The 25,032-nt window shown below is 41.0% G+C and overlaps 2 protein-coding genes across 20 annotated transcripts in view; both read left to right on the forward strand.

Moving 5' to 3' along the window:
* LOC109894433 (kinesin light chain 1) overlaps positions 1 to 10,183 on the forward strand; it is a 40,755-nt gene extending 30,572 nt beyond the window's left edge. For 2 of the 18 annotated variants that reach the window (XR_004210612.1, XR_004210613.1), the window contains exons 8-16: positions 74 to 247; positions 388 to 487; positions 721 to 773; positions 1,222 to 1,289; positions 1,381 to 1,489; positions 1,728 to 1,865; positions 4,308 to 5,914; positions 7,505 to 7,571; positions 8,117 to 10,183. Coding sequence is in view for 8 of the 18 variants with exons in the window: in XM_031828897.1 (XP_031684757.1) it covers positions 74 to 247; positions 388 to 487; positions 721 to 773; positions 1,222 to 1,289; positions 1,381 to 1,489; positions 1,728 to 1,892; positions 5,784 to 5,914; positions 7,505 to 7,700 (996 nt within the window). In the remaining 10 variants the exon portion in view is untranslated. The other 16 variants (XM_020487915.2, XM_031828900.1, XM_031828897.1 and 13 more) reach the window with 14 other exon arrangements.
* Positions 10,184 to 15,023: 4,840 nt separating this feature from the next.
* On the forward strand, positions 15,024 to 21,111 carry LOC109894432 (zinc finger FYVE domain-containing protein 21). Of its 2 annotated transcripts, XM_020487912.2 has the most exons (8): positions 15,024 to 15,207; positions 18,087 to 18,137; positions 18,341 to 18,509; positions 18,943 to 19,018; positions 19,210 to 19,301; positions 19,674 to 19,727; positions 20,701 to 20,831; positions 21,012 to 21,111. In XM_020487912.2, exons 1-8 carry the CDS (start codon positions 15,082 to 15,084, stop codon positions 21,045 to 21,047), a joined length of 735 nt encoding a protein of 244 aa, XP_020343501.1. In that variant the 5' UTR covers positions 15,024 to 15,081; the 3' UTR covers positions 21,048 to 21,111. The 2 variants fall into 2 exon arrangements, with proteins under 2 accessions (XP_020343501.1, XP_020343503.1); XM_020487914.2 differs by lacking the exon at positions 19,674 to 19,727 and having other exon boundaries at positions 15,028 to 15,207.
* Positions 21,112 to 25,032: the final 3,921 nt, after the last annotated feature.

Raw genomic sequence — 25,032 nt, forward strand, 5'->3', positions numbered from 1 at the left:
GTGAACCATTCTTGCTTTATTACTCACTGTTTTGTTATATTAACATGGCCTCCCCCCATCTTCTCCTGCCCAGGTTCTGGGTAAGGACCACCCAGATGTGGCCAAGCAGCTGAACAACCTAGCCCTGCTATGTCAGAACCAGGGCAAGTACGAGGAGGTGGAGTACTACTACCAGCGGGCCCTGGAGATCTACCAGACCAAACTGGGCCCTGACGACCCCAACGTGGCCAAGACCAAGAACAACCTGGTGAGAGGGTCACAAAGGGGTTAAGAGATCACTGGCTTTGTGTGATGACCGCACATTTTAGAATGAGTTATGAGAAGAAGAGTTTCTGACGTTTTGAAGGTCATATTCTTACTTATTCGGTCTCTCTCATCCTCTCACAGGCGTCCTGTTACCTGAAGCAGGGGAAGTTCAAGCAGGCTGAAACTCTGTACAAAGAGATCCTTACCCGTGCACATGAGAGGGAGTTTGGCTCTGTAGACGGTAAGACACACACAGCAATCAAGTATCGTCTGTCGTTTGATGTAAAGGTGAATGTTTTCACGCTGCTGTCATCATTTTAGTTGAAAAGCTTCTGAAAACAACAATGACCTTTCAGTTGAATGCTCTAATGGTTTGAGCCAGACCATACCCTGCTGTCTGCCTGAATGTCAGTCAATATTTTTTTTTGACCTGCGTGTGTCTGATGGTTGGTTGTTGTTTGTCTCTGACTGCAGATGAGAACAAACCCATTTGGATGCATGCGGAGGAGAGAGAGGAACAGAGCAAGGTGAGAGAGTGTGTGTGTGTGGTGTGGATGATGGAGAGTCCACTTTCACTAAGGACCATGGTATTAGTCACTGCTGATGCTGTGGATTAACTTTCACAACTGACAGGGGAAAGTGTTTCTGTCACGGTGTGAAAGGTTTATCGATTTAGACGGCTGAAGAAGAAATCGTGACCGACCGTAATCTCTCAATTTACCAGCACTAAACACTCTAAACACTCATGTATTTTGGTGCCGCATTAACGATCTCTCAAATCAGCTCATTTCATATTTTCATATCTGATGTAATCCAAATCTCCTTTCATGGTTCCGTGTCATTTGTCAAGAATTAGCTGGAATATTTAGGCTGTTAATTAATGACCAACCATTTTACTATGGTGGTAGATTTCTGTCATTAGCGTTTCAAGTCCTTAAATCCTGACAACTGATGGATGTGGTGGTTCATCTCTAGGGAAAGCAGCAGGACGGCTCCCCGTTCGGAGAGTATGGAGGCTGGTACAAAGCCTGTAAAGTAGACAGGTCAGTATTAAGTATGGAAACTATAGTGGTATGCCTATGGTCCTGTATGTGATTACATTGGTTCATGATGTGTTTATAATGTCTGCCCCAGCCCCACAGTGACCACCACCCTGAAGAACCTGGGCGCCCTCTACAAGCGGCAGGGTAAATTTGAGGCGGCAGAGACCCTAGAAGAGGCCGCTATGCGTTCCAGAAAACAGGTGTGACCACTGTCCTCTTCTGCCACTTACCTGCCTGAATAATAGATTTGCCAGCCCAGGGTCATGTGAAACCGGGTATGTGAACAGACTGGAGGAGAATCGTTGGTCCAGCTGTCTAAACTGAAATACTAGCAGGTCTTGGTTTTCATCTGTTGTAAACCAATCCATAACAAAATCCAACACATGATGCGATGTTGATCACTGAGAGTGTCTGTGTGTTTCCTGTCCACATGGCCAGGGTCTGGACACGGTGCACAAACAGCGTGTGGCGGATGTTCTGAGTGAGCCAGAGGCGCGGGAGAAGCAGTGGAGCCGTGAGAGCCTGACCTCCGACGCCACGGTCAAGTATGAGAGTGGCCCGGACGGGGGCGAGGAAGTGAGTATGAGCGTGGAGTGGAACGGGGTAAGTACAGTACACAGCCCAGGCCACACACAGGGAGTAGGAAGGGGTACAAACACACCCCTTAGATCCTCCTAGAGAAAAGCCCAATTGGGATGGAAAATATTTGTTATGATTGGCTTTGTGATTAATATCTCATCTGATTTCTCAATTTGCTTTGAAAACGTCTCTAGAAATTATCAATGTTAAGATTATACATTACAATTGATGATTTATTTAATCTACTAATGAGCAGTGAACAGTGGCTTCTGTCAATGAGGATATTACTGAACATTTAAAGTTATTTCTTACCTACTCTTAAAGTGCATATCCTCTACAACTTGTCAATTATTTGATGAGGACTGAGTTGCCAGTGTCCTAGATTCTATATGACTCCATATTATTTGTGTGATAGCTAAGGTTATAATGCTGATTGACTGTCTGGCCAGTTTGTAGTTATAATCACCACCTCTGTTCTACACTAATGCTTCTAGTCTACACTCATGCTTATAGTCCTCAACTGAGTGAACACTCCAGCTGCTTACATAAAATTACTTATCAGACCTTTGTGCCAGCAAGTTACTGTGTCTAGTATAGAAGCCATATGTTTTGTATGGTTCTATTTTGTTTTCAGCAAACAGTATATTGCACACAACAAACTCGTCCTTTCCATGCATTAGTCTGACAACTGTATGCTATTCTCACTGGTTCTATCCGATTACTGCAGTAAAGTCCTCTTGGTCACAGCATATGTTTGCAAATCACACCACACTCTCTGCTGTAGTCTGCTATTCAGAACTGCCCTGCTCCCATAGCAACAGTAGCCGTAGTGCCCAAGACAACCAATCAGCATCTCCTCCTTGGAGTCCCCTGCCTGCCTGGTCTGCCCTCAGCTCAAGGCTCCGGGGAGACTGGGCTCAGGCACATTCGTAACCTGTGTTCTCTACTGTACTGCTCACCTATCGGACTGTCTCAGTCAGACACTAACCTGTGTGTTAAACAACACCTCTGTCGCCATGGTGACTCATTCATGTTCTCATCACTACTGATGCATGTGGGCTCTGTACTGTACATCTTCAATGTCCCTCTGACACTTTCATCATGTGTGTTTGTGTTTACTGTACTGTCTGTACTGTATGTGCCTCTCCTGCCCATTGTGTGTGGGGCGTGTAGTGCTGAAACCTCTGTCAGACACACATAGTACATACTGGTAAGGATGGATGGACAGACTTAAACATGTATGATGATTGTGATACAGTACCCCTGCTGTCTTTTTCTGCATCCAGTGGCAGGTTATTACCAGCCAGAGTGGTGGGACAGCATTCAACCTGTACAATCTGTCCCATTATTCTAGCTGATTCTGAGTGTGTATTTACTGTCTGCATCCCTTTGTCTGTGCATGTAGTGCTGTGGTGGGCTAACTTGTTGTTTCCTCTCTGAGTAAAACCTGTACTACTGTGTGTGTAAGTATGATTTAAGTGTGCTAGAAGACAGACTGTTCCCCAGACACAGTATCTCTCCAAGAATACCCCCTTCACTTCTGCTTTGTTTGGGTGGGTTCTGTCACCCACTTTAGTCCTATTTTCCTTTGTTTGTCGTCTTTTTTGGGTTTTCCGGAGCTTTGATTTGATTTGCCCATGGATGAGCCTCAGGTCCTCTGAACTTGGCAGTGGAAAATGGCTGATGGCTTTGTACAGGGAATTGACTCATGTTTATTACAGAAACCTAACTGGGTTAAAACACACAGGCAGTCGTTTTAGTTTATTTTGGGGTTATAGTCACATTGTTGGTTGTTTTGTGGATTAACTTCACAGTTTTTTTAGATCGGCTGAAATGAGCCTGTTCTATTCATACACTTTCCAACTTACACAACTACTGAATTTACCATCATGACCAGGACACTGGTTAGCTCATACTGGCTAGGACCTCAGTGTATTGAGAAATACTTTAACTGACCATTTAGGCTCTGAGGTCATATGAGCAATTCCAAATCCATGCTGCCTTTGCATCAGTTGGATGCACTTGATAAGGGATTCAAGTGCCATAAGGACTGATTTAATTCACTCCTCAATTAGTTTTTAGGCTACTGTTTTTACTTTACCCTTGGTCCCTGGATTTGTGTGGTTGCTTATAGTTTCCTTTGCCCTATAAATCTCTTTAGCTGTTGCTAATTTTGAGCCCTGATGCCTTCTGCAGTTGTAAAGCACCGCCACAGCCCTACCTGGAGAAATACTGTCTCTGTAGGGGAAACACTGGCTGACCTCTGCTGTCTGTCTGACTTGCTCTGCTTTCCTTCTCTTCCTCATTTTCTCACTTTACTCTACCTCATCTTCATCTCTGTTTTTCAATACCCTCTTCTGCCTCTCTTGGTATTCCTTTTAATTTGTCTCCCTCTCTCTTTCTTTTTTCCTCCCTCTCTTCACCCTGTCTGACCAGCAGGCATAATCCCAGATGCCTTGTTGTGGTTCTAAGTACTTGTCTTCTGCATGACGGACACCAGCTCGCCTGCCACCCCTCCAGCTTTGCAGTTGTGTCTTCTCTTCAGGCTCTTCTCTCCTCCTCTGGGCTGTCTGTCTGGTGACTCTACTGGGCCAAGCTGTCCCTAGTTCTATCCTCCTATCCACTGTCAATGGGACCAGGGGGGCTGGGCTCTATGTCTCAGAACCAAACCAAGCCACTCCTGCCTCCTGCCATTACCTTACCTTGCTCTTTTCTGTACTTAAATACTCTGTCTCCTCACTCTATCTGTTCTATCTCTCAGTAGGGTGTGTGTGGTGTTGCGTTTCCAGCATTTACTAGAAGTAATGATGCATACCGGTCTGCTTTTGCTCGTAGTGATTTAACTAACATACTGTGAATTCTATGAGTTGGTGGCATGATCATCATCCTGTATGCTCCCTCAGAGTACCGTGGTGGCTCTAGGCTGCTGTCGAGTTTCTTTAGTAGTGTTTGATCCTATGCTCCATATGGTCCTATTGATGTCAAACTTAACGGTGTTGTCATGTCCTGATCAGGAGGGAGTGTCAGAAGACAATGCAGCTCCTGTGTATACAGAGCCAGATGGTGGGAGGAGATGGGGAGTGTAGAGGGGGGTATAGGACAGAGGAGTGGGAGATGCCTCACTCTGCAGAGTGGAATTTGGACACTTCTCTTCATGGCTCCTACTAATCTACTCTGTCCTGTCTGTGCTTCTTATAGTATGTATCTCTTAACTTCTAATAAAACGTAAGTCTTTGCTCACCCACATCTTTGCCTGTAGCCTCTTTGTGTGCTCTCTCTCTTTCTGTGTGTGTGTGTGTGTGTGCGTAAAACGGGGTGTGTGTGTGTCTAAATCTTGATGGTAGAGGTCAACTCCGGGACCATGGTAAAGTGACCCGTCCTTTTCCTTCTCTTCTCCATGGTGGTGTCCTAGTGGACAGTTCAAAGGTTAGGGGTCAGAGCTGTGTGAATAACCACAGAGGATGAAAAGCTGTTACTCCAAGATCTGATTAAACATAGCAGGATGGATATTGCTACCTTGAATGAATAAAGCATGAAAACCTTTAGAAGGAATTTACATTGCTCTGCTCTGTTGACCCAAGAGAACTATTGTGAGCATAACTTTATACAATGTTTTTGGAGGGCTTCTCTAATTTCTTTATAGCATCATTTCTGAATAGCGCACGGATGAGGCCGACATGTTTTGTCTCAACAGAGAGTCTAATCGGATGCACATGCAAAAACAAGCACTTGCACAGTCCATCACATATGCAGACAATAGAAGTTGCTGAGCCAATTCTCTGTATTTTGATTGTGTGCGTGCGTGCATATCTGTACTGAGTGTGGGGGTGTGTGCAACTCTGCATGCATGTTTGTCTCTACCTGTGTGTATGCAAGATGTGAGTGTGAAAGTAACCCTCTGACCTCTCTCATCAGGACGGTTCCGGCTCTCTGAAGCGGAGCGGCTCCTTCAGTAAACTCCGTGCCTCTATTCGCCGCAGCAGTGAGAAACTGGTCCGCAAGCTGAAGGGCGGCAGCACACGGGAGTGGGACCCCAAAAACTCTGGGTAACTATTCTCCTCACCTTTGACCCCTTCATGCACAGTTAGTTAAATAAAGGTTACAATAAAGGTTATAAATACAACAAATATTTTTTGTATCTAACCTTTATCTAACTCGGCAAGTCAGTTAAGAACAAATTCTTATTTACAATGATGGCCTACCCCAGCTAAACCCTAACCCAGATGATGCTGGGCCAATTGTGCTCCACCCTACGGGACTCCCAATCACGGCCGGTTGTGATACAGCCTGGAATCGAACCAGGGTCTGTAGTGACTCCTCTAGCACTGAGATGCTGCGCCACTCGGGAGCCCCAGAAAAGACTAAGCCACCCTGCTTCTGGAGGGATCTCTACTCAGCTGTGGGTTAACTCTGGTGTAACTCTGAGTCCTGTTTGGCACAGCTAATGAACCACTGGGGGTTGCACTAACTAACACATTCAAGAGCCTGTTACTTGTGCATTTTCACTTTCATACACTATGAATGCCACATACTGTGACTGGTACAGACTTTTACTGGCTCAATGTCACGCTCTAGAAACAGGGTACTATTCCAGACTACATTGCCTGTGTGGATATGTCCAGTGAGGGAAGTGCTTTGAGCTGACAGGCAGAGCAAGTCGGACTGATTCTGAAACTACAGAGGACTCTGACTCCTAGTGCCTCAGTCAACAGTGAGCTTCTCTATTTTATGTCCTTATAATTTGTATAAAAAGTAACATCTGCTTTAAAAATAATAATAATTGTTTTTCCACAAAAATAGTGAACTAGGCCATTATTACAAATACTCACATACGCACAACGCAAAACAACTTCCCGCGGCCATGTGTACACAAAGTACTCTCAATCAGCTGTGAGGGACAATCTGGCCTAGAGACAGGACTAAATAAAGAATGATTAAGAGCTCTAGATGACCAAACTACTACTAATTGCCTGCTTTGAAATGCCTGCATATGAAAGCCATATTTTATTAGTTTTCCTTTTTTCACCATTTTTAAACTACATTTTCAAAACAAGGTGCAAATATCAGAGTTTTTTTGGTGAATTTATTTTTTGTCTGCATGGGCATTTTGTTTTATTTTATTATTCTAATACATATCTATGCTGTGTTTTTTTTATTTCTGACTAATAAAAGTGAATGGCTACTGCATGCCTCATCTATTTGTTGACATTCTGTTTTCTGACTCATTTTCCTCTCTTCTGCTCTTTCTATCCCTCAGACCATTTTTACGTTCCTAACTCATTATCAATGACGATTTAACCCCATTATGATGACCTTTCTAATCTAGTAGAGCGCTGTATCAATAGAATTCAATGAATTTGGCACCGAATACTACTCCCTTTAATCAATTTGTTGTCACACTCTCTTCAACTTTTGTTAAGTGTGTCCTTTAACCCATATGTTATGATTTAGCTCATAGAGATGGCTTTATGTATTTGTGTCGGGGCATTGTCTGAAGAAACTAACCCGTGAGTGAGTCTCATTTTAGTTATTAATCCACATACCATCTTCATGGGCCACATGTCCCTCTCCTCACTCTTGACCCCTCAACCCGGCTCTCACTGACATCTCCTTGCATGCCACTGTTCTGGGTGCAGCATGAAGCGAGCCAGCTCACTGGGTGTTCTAAACGTGGTGGACAAGGCTGCCGGAGACCTCTACCAAGTAAGGAGCCTAACTGTCTCTCTCGCTCCATCTTTCACGTCACTCAATCTTTCCCCATTTTTTTTCTGGGTCTCTTCTCCCTCACCATCCCGTGTTTATCTTCCTCCCTCTTTCTTACACACTATCTGAGACTTTATGAAACAACAATTCCCCAATGGTCCTCTTGGTTGTGATCTGTGGTCAAGCTGTCCCTTGCCCCTGTCCACCTGTGCAGTCATCTCAGAAACTGGTCACTAATGTAATGACTAACAAGTTTCTCATTGTGTGTACACTAATCTATAACCCCTTAGTCACAACTCACAGTAATGAATGATGTGCACGGTAGATGTAGGAAATGATACATTTTGACAGTTGATTTATGTGGCTGCAATGAGGAAATTAGACTTAAGGTGAACCAGGTATAGTAGTCTGTAATCAGATGATCAACACCAACCATTCAAAATTCTACTTGCAACGTTCTACATGAATTGACTCCAATGTTAATCCTTTTATAAACTGACTGCTATCGATTGTTCACCACGATAAATCTCTGCTGCCCACTCTAGGAGCGAAATAATCATCTGAGAAAGAGCCGTGACCTGAGTTCCAGCCACACTGACCTGGCGCATTGAAGGTCGGAACTCAGAATGTTCCAGTGGAGAAGTGACAGAGGTCATGGGGTCAGTCTCCTAAACAACCCCCTCCCTATTGTAGGTATACAGCTGGCTGCAGTACATAGGTTTCACAATCTCATTGCACTTTGATCTCATCACTGGTTTGCTTAGGTGTTTTCATTGAAATGTTTTCTCTTTTTTCTATCAATATATGTCGAACAACATGAGATTAGTTATAATGAATGACAAATGTATAACGCTAAGTCAAGTGTAAATGCGTGTGTGTGGATGTAAGTATGCACCTATATTTTATAGTTAAGTGCTCAAATGAGAGAATGTTCATTTTTGTATTTTCTGTGTGTGTGATTGCTTTGTCCTACCTTACCTCCACACATCTAAATCGAATCTTAAATCATTTGGTTATCACTTGAATGGAATATGTGAGCAGTTCAGGAGGTCCCAATAGGGTACTTAACTCTGCTGTCTTACCCCCTTTCATCCAAATTGATGTCCTGTGTGTTCTTATTGAAGTGCTAGATGTGCTTGTTGTTTTATGTTTTACATTTGGGTTGTGTAAATTATGGTTTATTTTATTTCCTATGCTGATCTGGGGAATCTTATTTCTTTGTATCAGAGGTCTTGAAATGGATAGCTCTGCTTCTAGTTTCATGATGTTACTGCAATTTCAAGAGACTGCTCAAAATGTATGTGAAGTTATGAGTCAGGATCATTCTGTTGGCACATTAAGTATATCTGGTGGATTTCTCAGGATTGTCACAGAACAGAAGATGGCTAGCGAAGCTAGTTTTGATATACACTGACTGCACTAGATATTTAACACAAGAACCTGTTACAATCAAATGCATTTTCCAGTAATGGCATAAAAATATTGTTACAATCTGGAGTAAAGACATTGTTTACTAATTTGTACCAATCTGTTTCTGTATGTTGAATGATTAATCAAGAGTAAGACTATGTATAAAGAGTGAAATTAAGCTGAAGTACTTGGACTTCATTAGATTAAATATCCAACCAAAAAATTCAACAAATGTTTTTATTGATCCATTATAGGACTTGCTCTCACTCCCACATTTACATTGTTTTACTTTCTCAAAACTTTCAAGTTAACGTTTGCTCCTTTCCAAAGCGTGCCTTTTTTAGGTCCACAGACATGATCCTACTGACATGGGTTTGGATTGCTTGTTGGGTGGACTGTTAATGTGGTCTGTTGATGGGGATGTGTGATAGCGTTCTCTTATGTAAGGAAGGTGACTGTTCCATTTGACTTCAGACATCATAGGCCCAGGAACTTCCCCAGTCCCTCACCAGGATGACTTAAAGAGGGGTGAAACATTACTAATTAGGGTTAAATTGACCAGACCGGTTACACTATCCAAGGAACAGGACCTATTTTTATGATAAACAAGCAAGTTGTCATGAGCAGAGGGAACCATGGAGTACTGAGTAATTTGCAAGTAATCCTATGAGCATGGCTGCGTTTACACAGGCAGCCCAATTCTGACCTATTTTCCATTTTTTTCCATTCTATTTTTGGTAGTTTGGCCAATCACATCAGATCTTTTTCAGGGCTGATCCGATTGGTCAAAAGACCAGTAAATAAAACAAATATCAGAATTAGGCTGGCAGTGTGAACGCAGCTTCTGAGTCACTTGAGGTGGTGCACAGAATCATGGAGAAGGACAACACGCCCTGAACTAATGAAACACTGCTGGGAAATGTTAATGATGACATCACCCTATTATTTGTGACACAGTCAATGCACCAGACTGTCCAAGTTAACTTTTTTTTGTTTGCGGTTGGGCTTGAGTATGTTTGGAGATGTCCTGGGCTAGACTGGCAATAGGAACACAATTGGTACCTATCCAAACTTCCAGCCCCTTTCCCTTAGGATGACTGCTGTGCTGGCTGGATCCCTTTAGCCTGAACTGTGGTGAAGTGTTTGTCCTGAGAAAATATATTATATGGTATAAATTGTTTGAATAAAACTATACAAATGTTTTTCTTAGTCTCTCTATCATTCTTTGGTCTGATAAATGAGCATGGTCACGGAGCAGAGCATGGCAGTGGAGAAAGGAGAAACACAGGATAATTATTGTTCTCTCAGCGCCCCCTACAGGATTTTCATTAAATCCAACGACTATGAAATACCCTATCTGTAATCATCATACAAACACTTCAAAAGTGATCATGTTTTAGGGAATCTAAAATCTTGAATGAGTCTTGAACAAATAGAAAAAATATACAATATTAGAATGCAGGTGGATTGTTTGGGATGAGGTGGCTGGGAGTACATCAGACACTTCCCTGAAGTATGTGTGGTGCCTCCACTCATCTCACTTCAGTCTTTCGGTGGACCCAAGCTCCCCAAGTAGAGCCCCACCAGCCACTATACTTACATTTAATTAACAAGGTATTACACACTGACAACAGTATTTAAGTGGCAGTCTCCAATGTAAACTCAGCAAAAAAAGAAATGTCCCTTTTTCAGAACCCTGTCATTCAAAGATAATTTGTAAAAATCCAAATAACACAGATCTTCATTGTAAAGGCTTTAAACATTGTTTCCATGCTTGTTCAATGAACCATAAGCAATTAATGAACATGCACCTGTGGAACGGTCATTAAGACACTAACAGCTTACAGACGGTAGGCAATTAAGGTCACAGTTATGAAAACTTAGGACACTAAAGAGGCCTTTCTACTGACTCTGAAAAGCACCAAAAGAAAGAGCCCCAGGGTCCCTGCTCATCTGTGTGGATGTGCCTTGGGCATGCTGCAAGGGGGCATGAGGACTGCAGATGTGGCCAGGGCAATAAATTGCAATATCTGTACTGTCAGACGCCTAAGACAGTGCTACAGGGAGACAGGACAGACAGCTGATCTACCTCGCAGTGGCAGACCACAAGTAACAACACCTGCACAGGATCGGTACATCCGAACATCACACCTGCGGGTCAGGTACAGGATGGCAAGAACAACTGCCCGAGTTACACCAGGAACGCACAATCCCTCCATCAGTGCACAGACTGTCCGCAATAGGCTGAGAGAGCCTGGACTTAAGGCTTGTAGGCCTATTGTAAGGCAGGTCCTCACCAGACACCGGCAACAACGTCGCCTATGGGCACAAACCCACCGTCGCTGGACCAGACAGGACTGGCAAAAAGTGCTCTTCACTGACGAGTCGCGGTTTTGTCTCACCAGGGGTGATGGTCGGATTCACGTTTATCGTCGAAGGAATGAGCGTTACACCGAGGCCTGTACTCTGGAACGGGATCGAGTTGGAGGGTCCGTCATGGTCTGGGATGGTGTGTCACAGCATCATCCTCCCCCCTCATGTAGTACCCTTCCTGCAGGCTCATCTTGACATCATCCAGCATGACAATGCCACCAGCCATACTGCTCGTTCTGTGCGTGATTTCCCGCAAGACAGGAATGTCAGTGTTCTGCCATGGTCATCGAAGAGTTATGTTCATACAAATATTTACACATGTTAAGTTTACTGAAAATAAACGCAGTTGACTGTGAGAGGACGTTTTCTTTTTTTGCTGAGTTTATTTACAATGTATCTACAATGACATAACCCACAGACCTTTGGTACATTAGGAGTGGAGTTGGAGCTTAAAAGCCCTAAAAAGGCACAGTGCCTCAAAGTACAAAGAACTTGCTTTATGTTTTTTGTGTGTCCTCTGTAAATGTTTGCTCAGCCTACTTATTCACACGTTCTATATATGTAATGTATACAATAACTATGTATTCATACTATGACTCCCATATCCATGAGATGTCCACCGTGCTCTTTTGACAGGTCTGATAAAACAGTTTATCTTATTCTTCAAAGATGGACGGAACAGACAAGGTTAACTTTGATTCTATTTAAGTAAATGCCAACAACTCCAACATATTACATGGAATCTGCACGGGCTCCATGATGGCAAAAAAAATGCATAAGATTCTTGAACATTTAAAGAGATTGTAAGCAGTTGTGGTCTTCCTGCAAGAGTTACACTTTTATAGCTATATTTTTTTAGATAGATTTCAAGCTACAGTATATCAAACCCAGAAAGGAACTATTATTTTAGCAGGAGACCTAAATCACACATTCGGCAACTGACATAGCATTAAAAAAGGCAAATTTAAGGAGCCTCCAAAGAGGCTGAAAAATGTGATCTCTACAAATAATTTACAAGACACCTGGAAATTACTATTCCCAACAAAAGACTACTCCTTTGTTTATATATATTTTTATAAGAAAATCGATTCAGTAAGTGACTACATTTTTATTTCCAAAAATGCACTCAACAATATACTGAGTTAAAAAATCCAGGACATAGTAATATCGGATCATTCTCTGGTATCATGCTTAGTTACAGCAACAGAAAGTACACTAACTGACAGGATATGGAGAATGAACAGAGTGCATCTTCAAGACCAGACATTCATCAAATAAATGAACGAAAAAATAAAATACCTTTACCATTACAAATGTAGACATAGAGGTCAGACATAATTTGGGATGCTTTTAAGGCATACATTAGGGGAATGATAATTTAATCCAAGTTAGAAATTGTAATTAAAGAAAAACAAATTATTTACAAGGTAGAAGAAAATACAACGTCGGAAATTAAGCAGGAATATGACAGTTTACTTTTGAAGAGAGCCAACAGCTACAGGTTAAACTCAAATAAAGCATACTATGTAATGTCAAATAAACCTGGTAAACACCTAGCAGCCCTTACAAAATGAATACACAATAAACTGGTTATACATTGAAAAGATAAGGATACAAATGCTTTAATTAGAAACAACAACACCATTAATAAAATTCTTAAAAGCCTTATGAAAATCAATATAAATCAGAATTAAACAACAGTTGGACTGATCCTACAGCCTTCTTAGGCTCATTAACCCTGAAGCAACTATCAGCAGACAAAAAATGATCACTAAAATAGAAATCACCCGAAAATAAATATTAGAGACTGTTAAAACATTAACCGGGGGAAAAGCACCAGGTATGGACAGCGTTCCCATAGAATTTTATTTGACAGCCTGGGACAAAGTAGAGGCCGTATACTCAAATGACAACACACATGTCACTCAATTCAGTGCTTCTGAGTTCCATGTATCAACCAGTTATATTAAAACCATACAAATCTGGAGTCCCCTGCAGATTACAGACCCATAACTTTCCTAAATTGACAGTAAAATAACAAACCTCATAAGCAACAGAATAGCAAAAGTCTTACCAGACTTGATATATATTAATCAAACAGGATCTATTAAAAATAGGCACTTACAAACAAATACAAGAACATGTTTCAGTATAATAAAATATGCTTAAAAACAAGATGTAGACTTATCAATAATGGCTGTTGATGCCGAATAGGCTTTTGACTGTCTTGAATGGCCTTTTCTATTCAAAACTTTGGAAGCCTTTAACTTTACAGCTGAAATAATACATTTCATATACAAATATTATAGAAATATCCTAAAGCAAAAATATACACAAATAATAAATTATCTGATTAAAAAAAGGGCACAAGACTGGGATGTCCTCTCTTCCCCTCCTTGTTTGCACTGGCATTTGAACTGCTTGCAGACAGGACCCAAACGCAACAGGTATCAGTGTTGGTAAACATAAATATAAACTAAACTTATTTGCCGACGATCTTCTGATATAACTCACTAATATTGAAAACTCAATGCACCTTTTAAGAAATATTTTCAGTATACTCTAATATCTAATATCTCAGTAAATAAAATAAATATTTCATTTATTTTTAACAGACTATATGGCCAGATAAAAATCTGAATAGCCAAGTTTTACATATCAACTCGCCACACATGCCCATGCTTATCCCCAGAATCTTTTCATATGTCTGTTTTCAACGGATGGCACTAAGAACAATAACATATGAATCGTTAGAACACTATGACAAATGGAAGAAAAGAAACGGATTCTAGAATGCCCAAAAACCACACCCCATGGAACAATCCTTGCATAGTTTTTCAGAATTCACTCATTGGGCCACATGGAAAACTACAGGCATAGAAACCGTAAATAGCTTTTTTATTTATTGGTAGGATTTTCTATTGCAAAGAAATTGTTTCATGAGCAAAAACAGGACTTTTTTGACTGGCACAGCCAATGGTTGGCGTCCTAAAGCCAAACAACATCACTTTGCGTTTGCTCCAGTTTTTTTTTTGTACCTTTATTTCAACAAGGAACACAGACTGAGACCAAGGTCTATTTTACTGTTGGGCCCTGCGTATACATGTTTACACATACAGTTTATGTACAATTATTAAGAAACTACACAAGACAAACAAAACGATCACAGATAACACAAAAAAATACAGCAACAGATTACATTTACACACAGGTTATTCCCTAACAGCACAATAACTTGCATTACCCGAAACAGTTACAAGCAATACAAAAATAAAATCCTCCAATAAATATTTAAAATGGGCGACAGGGGGACAAGAGTCTCAAGTTTAAGTTTAGTCTGCAGGCTATTCCATAGGCAAGGAGCGTAACAGGAAAAGGCAGCCCTACCCAACTCTGTGGAAATCGCATGGGCCTCAAGTGTAATCCATGCTTGAGACCTGGTTTTAGGAATTCTAATTCTAATATTGATGAGTGATGATAAATAAGAAGGTAGTTTATTCAGAAGTGCTTTATAGACAAACACGAGAGCATGTTGTTCTCGTCTCACCGACAGCGAAGTCCAACCCACATTTTTGATATAAAACACAACACAGTTCATCACATGACATCCGTGATTTTACTCCACGTCTTTATATTGGATAACGGCTATGTCAATCAATTAAATGGGCGTGTCTTTGGCGTATGGGCGGATTTTTTATTTATTTTTATAATTGCTGGTTGTGGAAAAATGTCTTCAGTGCCTGATGGCAAGAAATTGGTTCGAAGCCCAAGTGGACTTCGAATGGTCCCGGAGAATGGAGCGTTTAACAGCCCCTTTTCGTTAGATGAACCTCAGTGGGTCCCGGACAAAGAGGTAAGTGACTATTAGGGCTGAAATAACAAGAGGGCAACGCCGCTCAGACAAACGGACTTGGCCCCTGAACTGGGCGTTGCATACTTGCTTGCTGCTGGCCACTGTCAGTACAGTAGGGTCAAATATTTGTATAACTAGCTAACCCAAGTTAGTAGACCAGACTCATTATTCAATCTGGTAGGGTTGTCACTAGCTAGTTACCACAGTCACAATTGTCTATTGTAAAATAAATAATGAAAACAAATTTGTTTTAAGCATAAGGATAACGTTAGCAGTGTGGTTAGGGTTAGGTTAAAATCTAATTTTAAGAAGATAATTGTAGAAATAGCGGGGTTTCATTTTAACAGTGCTCTGCAGTTTGCTAACTGTAAATGCCAAGAGCTACCGGTAGCTAGCCACAGTTAACGTTCTAAAGTAGGGAACATGGAGCCATCACTAACGTTACAGGAGCTAACGTTAGCTAACATTATTTTGCAACACCAACAGGGTCTGCCAAAATACAGAACAAAAGCTGCCACCTGCCTCGTCAAGTAATTGCTGTTCATATGACGGCAAGTTAGCTTAAAACCTATTTCTCGCCTTCTCTGCGAGATGTACACATGCCAGTGGTCCATGATCATGGGTCTACATTTGAAAGCACTGTTTACTGTCAGTGATGCTGCTCTGGACTGCAAGAGAATGTCAAAGAAAGGGAACAATGGAGGGTACGAGTGAATGAATGTGGGGGATGGGCTTGGGACATGGCTGTGTGATGGACTACAGTAATCCATCCCAGCAGCTTCACACCTCACTGCCTCTACACCTATGTGTGTTTGAATGGTCACAGCTTTAAGATGTGGTGGTATTAAAGTAACTATTGAGTGTTTCCACATTTCTATGAAATATGATCGATTAACTACAATTCATTTTTTCCCCCTTCCAGATAATGGTAATTAACTATGTTGAATAGTAATGGGGGAGAATCAAAACAGTTACTCTGGATTGTTTTAGTCAAAAGTATTTGATGTATTGTCAATAACAATTATTTTTGTGCTAGTTAGCTGTACCTGGACCAAAACTCTAGTATTTTTTCTAAATAATAGCATGTTCTCCATCCTATTTAAATAGGGACACAATTAGTTTTCAGCACTTATTTCCATGACATCAAAACTTGTTTTCTCATGAAATATGGTGAGTAATATGTTTGGAACATTGAATTGCAATAAAATCAGTATCGAATTAGGGATGCACCAATGACATTTTTGGCCTATTCTGGTATTTTCATTGTAAATATCGGTATCATTTTTTTGGTCAATTTCAACAGCCTTTTAAGCATTCTAGTACAGTTAAATAGTTAACACACACACAGCAGTCTAAGGCACTGCTTCTCAGTGCAAGAGGTGTCACTACAGTCCCTGTGTTGAATCCAGGCTGTATCACATCCAGCTGTGATTGGGAATCCCATAGGGCGGTGCACAATTGGCCCAGCGTTGGCCGGGGTAGGCCGTCATTGTAAATAAGAATTTAACTGACTTGCCTAGTTAAATAAAGGTTACACACACACACCACACTGACCAAAAAGTTATTTTGTTGGCATTTCCGCATGTCCCCATTACCAGTAAATCATAATCAAAACCTATTTCTTTCACTTACTTGCTGTGCTGTTTCGTTGTTCATTTGTTCAGTCTCAACCAGGATTTCATCATACATGTCAAGCAGTGAAGCTTCAGCTCTGTCCGGCATCTCTTCTTCTGTGCGTTTTTCTTCGGTCCGTTTCCATCTTGTCCAGCTGTGTATGTAACATTTCACGTAAAACCTGTTTCTTGTCTGCATCGAATCGCTTGTTCACAGCCTCGAGTACTTTTGTAAGTTTTAACCCCACAGTCTGTCGGCAGTTTTGTTGAGCAGGCCTTTCAATGCCATGACAGAGGGTATCACGTCTGCTGCAGATGCAGTTGAGCTTATTTCTCAAGTCAGTTGTTCAAATGGCGCTAGGAGGGTGTTCATGTTTCCAAGTTTCAAACATGTTCTCAAATGCCATTGAAATGGCAGCAGCGGTATGAGAAACGGCACATTCTTAAACATGCAATACGACTTTCCTCTGTACGAAATCCTCGTCGACCCACTGTGCGACAGACTCAGCATGCTCATGGGGCTGACGTCGCTGGTCCAAATGTCAGTCGTGAAGCTAATACCAGTGACACCCATAACAAGTAGCTCATAGATGTGCATTATAACAATACTGTGTAACTCCGGTAGGACAACATCTGAAAAGTAGTGAGTACCGGTGCTCGACCAGTCGGCGAAAGCCAACATCATCCACGACAGATCGGTTGATTGTCAAGGGCAATGAATTCCATTATCTTGCCGTTAATGGATTTCGCCTTTGAGTTGTCTCGCTGAAATGTTCTTACTCTTATATATGACTGCTCGACTTTAACTTGTTTAGTTGTTGGAAGTGTGCGCTTAGTATTTTTCTACTTTTGTTCTGGTGCTCATGTCATGAAAAAATTCATGTAAGTAAACTGATGATTGGCCAGCTCTTCCTGAGGAAATGGCAAGCATTTTTAAAACATCTGTCTGAGATATGTGTTTGAGTTGGGGGTGTTTTCCTCCAATTTCTGCTTTGGCCACATGAGTAAATGATGAGTCAACAACATTATTTGGGTATGAGTTAACAGAATATAAACTTTTTTTTAAAGTGATTTTCATTGGACAGTTACTTTAAAACAGTCAGTGTTACCTTACAGTCTGGGTTTATGCTACTGTGAGGTTTGTGATGATTATGTTATTGGAAGGGAGAGGTCTTTTGGTAATCCATTTAAATTGAGGTTGTTGTGTCCATGTTTGAACTTGAGTGAACCAACTAACTGTTGGCTAATGTCCTGTTCCTCTTACAGTGCCCAAGCTGTATGCAGTGCACCAAAAAATTTGACTTCCTTACAAGAAAGGTTTGACTTGCTTTACTATGATCCCATAATATCAGATAAATTACAAGTTATAGGCCTAGGCTTTACCTGACTGTGGAACCAAAATGTTTTTGTAGCCCTTAAATACTTTTGCACAGTTAAGATCTCTGAAATGTATGGGACTGTGCATTCCTTCTTTACCCTCATCACTCCCTCTGCATTCCTTCCCCTGTTCTGTTGTTCAGCACCACTGCCGGCGGTGTGGCCGGTGTTTCTGTGATAAGTGCTGCAGTAAGAAGGTGACTCTTCCCCGGATGTGCTTCGTTGACCCGGTCCGGCAGTGTGGAGAGTGCAGCCGGGTCTCCCAGAAGGAAATGGAGTTCTATGACAAACAGCTTAAAGTGCTTATGGGAGGTGAGTTTAAAGGGAAGAATCAATCGTGTCAGGAGGACACCCAAACACACAGACCTGTCTATGTTAATTAACAGCTGTGTGTGTATAGGGTGGTTAGTGAGCCGGGCTAGCCAGTGTGGTTCTAAATAGACTCCTCTACACTGCATCACCCAGCCAGGCCCGTAATGAAAAATCCATTAGTGGCATGACAAGATCCAGGGCAAGGGCTGGTTGCAGTGGCAGGGACATACTGTGGGGAGGGGGAACTGTAATCAAAGCCGTGTAGCATGTTGAACTAATGGGGTCCTGTTAGCATGGTCAATCAATACTGTATTCTTAGTATAACACCAGTGGATTGGGAGGTATCTACAGTTTGATGGATTCTTAGTGATTTTTGATTGGCATGCTTTTTTGATTTGACTCATTGGTAACATTACTACTTTGTCAAACGCAGGTGGTACATTTATTGTCACTTTGGGCACCTCCGAGAAGTCTGAGACCATGATGTGTCGTCTCTCCAACAACCACAGGTATCGTGAGTGTTTTATATTTCACACAGGCACACAGGAAAAGTATCTAGAATGGAGTTATTTAGGTTAATGCTGAAAGTACATGCTTTGATAGAACCACTAGAAAAATACACATTTTTCACCTGAAAGACTTTCAGTACATCCCTTTGTCTCAACTCCTCTCTTGCTCTTTTATTTCTCCCACTCCTCAGGTACCTCTTCTTAGATGGGGAGAGCCATTTTGAGGTGGAGCTGTCTCGGATCTCCAGTATGCAGGTGTTGACAGAGGAGTCCACCCCCGAAGGTAAGGCTCTGGATCAGATGTCCTTTGGTTGTTAACACAGCCTGGCTTTATCTCCCTCAGTACGAGAGTACAGCAGTTATACAGTGCAGCTTGTTGAAAGTTTATTGATCAAGAGACATTATGGCTTCCTGTGGGTGGAGGAACTAGCTCTCTCCTCTTTATGACCAGAAGTGTAATCATAAATCCACAGTAAAATTCGGATTACTTTGTCTCGTCATTGTATTGATTTGAAACTCCATAACTGATCCAACAGCATGGTAAGTACAGTAAGTTGGTGTTGGTACCTGACTGTTTCCTCTCTGCTATATTATTAACACTCTCTCTCTCTCACCCTGCCACTGGGCGGCCTGGCTCTTCTGCTTTTGGCCTTAGAGAATGACATTCACACTTACACCAGTCTGCTGGACAGTCAGTATATCTCTGAAGGTTAGCACTGTTATATTCCCTTGCCCCCCACTCTCCCTTATTCGTCCCCATCTTATCTTCATCTGCCTGCAGAGTTTGTGGCCCTGCTATTGATAAGGATGCCTTTGCCATCATTGTACATGCATTTGATATCAGTGGTAGAACAAAGGCAACATCCTTAAAATCCTTGTGGTATGCATGCTTCCATGGGGGGATATAATGTGTGTGATTATACACCCAGAGTGAATCTCATTGCCCCTCTGCCTGTGACCAGGATCATGTTCATTAGGGCACACCATAGCAAATGTACATTGAGTGTACAAAACATTAGGAACACCTTTCTAATATTTAGTTGCATTGACTTTCGCCCTCAGTCTCAATTCATCAGAGGATGGACTCTACAAGGTGTTGAAAGCATTCCAATGCCTCCCACATTTGTGTCAAGTTGGCTGGATGTCCTTTGGGGGGACCAGTCTTGATACACACGGGAAACTGTTTAGCATGAAAAACCCAGCAGCGGTGCAGTTCTTGAGACTCAAACCAGTGTGCCTGGCACCTAATACCATACCCCGTTCAAAGGAACTTAAATCTTTTCTTGCCCATTCACCCTCTGAATGGCACACATACACAATCCATGTCTCGAAGGTTAATAAAGCACAACTTTTTAAGCCGTTTCCTCCCCTTCATACACTGATTGGAATGTAGATTTTAACAAGCGACACCAATAAGGGATCATAGCTTTCCCCTGATCAGTCTGTCATGGAAAGAGCAGGTGTATCTAATGTTTTGTACACTTGCTGTAAGTTCTCATTTTGTTAAGTCTATTGCTAGGTTTCTTTATCATTTTGTTTGTTTTTATGTACGTTTCTCGCAAAGTTCATTAGTTTGAACATCCGGTAGCTGTTTTGGTTTCAATCTTTGCTAAAGCCTTGAGTCTATGCAAGTATAGTGAGTGTGTTACTGAACCTGGCCTAACTTTGTGTTTTGTATCCAGGTGGAAACTGCAGGGCCAGTGGCATGTTGCTCCACTACAAACCAATGGGCTCTCAGGACCCCAAGCAGCTACGCATGGAGGCAGCAGAGGACAAGAAAACCGCCTCCTCATGGCTTGCTGCCATGCACAAGGTACACCACCATAACAGTCTGGCTTGTTTTTTAACAGGAATGTTATATTTGACTTAAAATGTTACTGGACTGTATGGTGTGATATCCAAGCTTCAGACCCGCCATTGCGTACTGTGTGTGTATATGGCTGAAATAGTTATTTTGTATAGCTCTGCCTGTACTACATCTGTTCCCTAACAGGGTGCCAAACTGCTGTATGAAGCTCGGGACCAGTGACTGGGTTAAATGAGGAAGACACATTTCAGTTGAATGTAATCAGTTGTACAACTGACTAGGTATCCCCCTTTTCCCTTTCATTGCTAAGATGACTAGAGCGTGAGATGGCACAGACCAAGTGTTTTCTTTCCTACCCTTAAGTCTCTCATTCTCTAAATGTAGACAGTGGATTTTAGCCACACTTCACTTGAACTATTTGGCCAATAACCCATCCTAATACTGCCATCTATGTAATGCTATAATAGACATAAGACACTTGGCATAACCCTTTCCCTTCACCACCATTAATGTGACAAATTACCTTAAGCATTATGTAGGGTCTGTGACACATAGTTCAAGTGAAGTTTCTTTATATATTCGGTCTATGCTCTGCTTTCAGTGCTGACAGATTATTCACTGATTCTAGTGAAATATATACTACCGGTCAAAAGTTTTAGAACACCTACTCATTCAAGTTTTTTTCTTTATTTTACTGTTTTCTACATTGTAGAATAATAGTGAAGACAAACTATGAAGTAACACCTATGGAATCATGTAGTAACCAAAAAAGTGTTAAACAAATCAAGATGTATATGAGATTCTTCAAATAGCCACCCCTTTGCCTTGACGGCTTTGCACACTCTTGGCATTCTCTTAACCAGCTTCACCTGGAATGCTTTTCCAACAGTCTTGAAGGAGTTCCTACATATGCTGATTTGGTTGAGATTGGGGAATTGTGGAGGCCAGGTCATCTGATCCCTTACACAGCCTGGAGGTGTGTTGGGTCATTGTCCTGTTGAAAAACAAATGATAATCCCACTAAGCCCAAACCAGATGGGATGGCGTATCGCTGCAGCATGCTGTGGTAGCCATGCTGGTTAAGTGTACCTTGAACTCTAAATAAATCAGACAGTGTCACCACCACACCATAACACCACCTCCATGTTTTACGGTGGGAAATACACATGTGGTGTGGGTAAACAGATTATCTCCGCATCTCAAAGACATGGCGGTTTGAACCAAAAATCTCCAATTTGAACTCCAGACCAAAGGACAAATTTCCACTGGTCTAATGTCCATTGCTCGTTTCTTGGCTCAAGCAAGTCTTTTCTTCTTATTGGTATGGGTTTCTTGGCAGCAATTTGACCACGAAGGCCTGTTTCACACAGTCTCCTCTGAAGAGTTGATGTTGAGATGTGTCTGTTACTTGAACTCTGAAGCATTTATTTGGGCTGCCCTTTCTGAAGCTGGTAACTCTAACTCTACCTCTGCAGCAGAGGTAACTTTGGGTCTTCCATTCCTGTGGCGGTCCTCATGCGAGCCAGTTTCATCATAGCGCTTGATGGTTTTTGTGACTGCACTTGAAGAAACTTTTGAATTTTTCTGGATTGACTGACACGTCTTAAAGTAATGATGGACTGTAGTTTCTCTAAGTTTATTTGAGCTGTTCTTGCCAAAATATGGACTTGGTCTTTTACCAAATAGGGCTACCTTCTGTATACCCCCCCACCTTGTCAAAACAACTGATTGGCTCAAAGAAATTCCACAAATTAACTTAACAAGGCACACTTGTTAATTGAAATGCATTCCAGGTGACTACCTCATGAAGCTGGTTGAGAGAATGCCAAGAGTTTGCAAAGCTGCCATCAAGGCAAAGGGTTGCTATATTTCAAATATAAAATGTTTTGATTTATTTAACACTTTTGGGGTTATTGCATTAGTCCATATGTGTTATTTCATAGTTGATGTCTTTACTATTATTCTACAATGTAGAAAAGTCAAAATAAAGAAACTCTTGAATGAGTAGGTGTTTTAAAACTTTTGACCAGTAGTGTATATGTATGTATACACAGTTTATGAAATGCTTTAAATAGAATCCCATGCATTGGATTTTTGTATAAACTATTTTGTTAAATATTCCTATTTTAACACATGCTGTGTATGTACTTTTTACTGCTAAAGTATTTATAGTTTTTGTAGCACTTGTATACTTTGTTAGTTTTTTTCTTACAAGATGACTTAAACATTTTGTTCTCATGTTGGCTGGCTTTGCTTATAAATGAATTGCACAACCTCAACAAACTAGCCCTTTAATATAAGGGTAAACTAAAGTGTGACGCAACACTTTTACTCTTCAGTTTTGTTTGCTTATATCCAACTTATTATGCTTCACATACCAAACAAAATACTTAAGAGGTTTTCATTTTTGACCAAATTTAGAAAGTTAGTGGTATTCTGTGGTTTTACCATTTTGGATAAAATGACAAATTTGACATGAGTACTGCTCACATAAGAAGGCTACACTCCTTAATCAATTGTATTAATTTGGTAAGAGGCATGTTGAAATGGTGTTTGAGGCATTGTGTGTCAAGAAATGGCATTAATATGGTAATTCACTTTAAGGACCTTTTGTAGTCTTTGCTTAGTTCACAAGGATGTTCTCTAGGATGCATTTATTATTTGAAATTGTGTAATCTTTTATACATCCTTGCCCTATGGTTCCCGAAGTGATCTACAGACCTATTTGAATGCCCTGATGCTGGACATGGAATCTGTTGCAGCATGATGCAGCAGTATTTGAGATGGCTAGACTCAATTCTTTCTGTTCTCTACATTGTGTTCATTCAAGTTGAAATTGGAAGTTTTGCACTAAATGGCATTGTCAAATTGATACATTCAGAAGTTATGAAGTACCACTGCACTTTATGGTGTCCCTTTTTACAATCACTGACCTAATAGTAATTATATTACCGTTTCTAATTGTGTGTCAATGTTCTCTTATTGTTAACTCAATAAATGAAAGTGTTTGTAAAGGTATCTTCTCATAACATTTGTATTTACAAATCACAGAACCCATGACAATGAAAAGTGCATTATTAAATGAAAGGTCAGTAATTAATTTTGAAACACCAATTTTTTTTAGATACAAAAAGCGTTACAAGAATATTGACATCTTGATATTTGTCCAATGTAGTGGTTAGCAAAATCGAGTAAATTATTAAAGCACACTTTCTTTAACCTTCATTCTTATGGCTAGGCGTTCTGCTAGCGGCACATTTCGACAACATTCCGCTGAAAAGGCAGAGCGCGAAATTAATTTTTTTTTTTTTTAAATATGTAACTTTCATACATTCACAAGTGCAATACACCAAATTAAAAATAAACTTCTTAATCTACCCATCGTGTCTGATTTCAAAAAGGCTTTACAGCGAAATCACACCATATGATTGTTAGGTCAGAGCCTAGTCACAAACACACAGCTATTTTCCAGCCAAAGAGGAGTCGCAGAAATAGAATAACAAATTAATCACTAACTTTTGATCTTCATCAGATGGCACTCATAGGACTTCATGTTACACAATACATGTATGCTTTGTTTGATAAAGTTCATATTTATATCCAAAAATCTCAGTTTACATTGGTGCTATATGGTCAGTAATGCACCTCAAATATCCAGCGAATTGTCAGAGCCACCTCAATTTACAGAAATACTCATAAACTTTGATAAAAGATACAATTTATGCATAGAATTATAGATATACTTCTCCTTAACCTGTTTGGGATAGGGGGCAGCATTTTCACGTTTGGATGAAAAGCGTGCCCAGAGTAAACTGCCTGCTACTCAGTCCCAGTTGCTACTATATGCATATTATTAGTAGATTTGGATAGAAAACCCTCTGAAAGATGGCTGTGAGTATAACGGAACTCATATGGCAGGCGGAAACCTGAGAAAAATCCAACCAGGAAGTGGGAAATCTGAGGTTTGTAGTTTTTCAACTCTTGGCCTATCGAATACACAGTGTCTATGGGATCATATTGCACTTCCTAAGGCTTCCACTAGATGTCAACAGTCTTTAGAACCTTGTTTGATGCTTCTACTGTGAATGAGAGGGGAATGAGTCAGAGGTCTGCCAGAGAGCCATGAGCTGGCCACGCGCGTTCATGTGAGAGTTAGCTTGAGTTCCATTGCATTTCTGAAGACAAAGGAATTCTCCGGTTGGAACAT

Source organism: Oncorhynchus kisutch, linkage group LG7 (genome assembly GCF_002021735.2).
Source record: "Oncorhynchus kisutch isolate 150728-3 linkage group LG7, Okis_V2, whole genome shotgun sequence".
NCBI classification, from domain to species: domain Eukaryota; kingdom Metazoa; phylum Chordata; class Actinopteri; order Salmoniformes; family Salmonidae; genus Oncorhynchus; species Oncorhynchus kisutch.

Coding starts and splice junctions, on each gene's coding strand:
- LOC109894432 (XM_020487912.2), top strand. CDS start 15,082: ATGTCTTCAGTGCCTGATGGCAAGAAATTGGTTCGAAGCCCAAGTGGA. Junction 15,208..18,086: donor AGTGGGTCCCGGACAAAGAG/GTAAGTGACTAT, acceptor TTCCTCTTACAG/TGCCCAAGCTGTATGCAGTG. Junction 18,138..18,340: donor TTGACTTCCTTACAAGAAAG/GTTTGACTTGCT, acceptor TCTGTTGTTCAG/CACCACTGCCGGCGGTGTGG.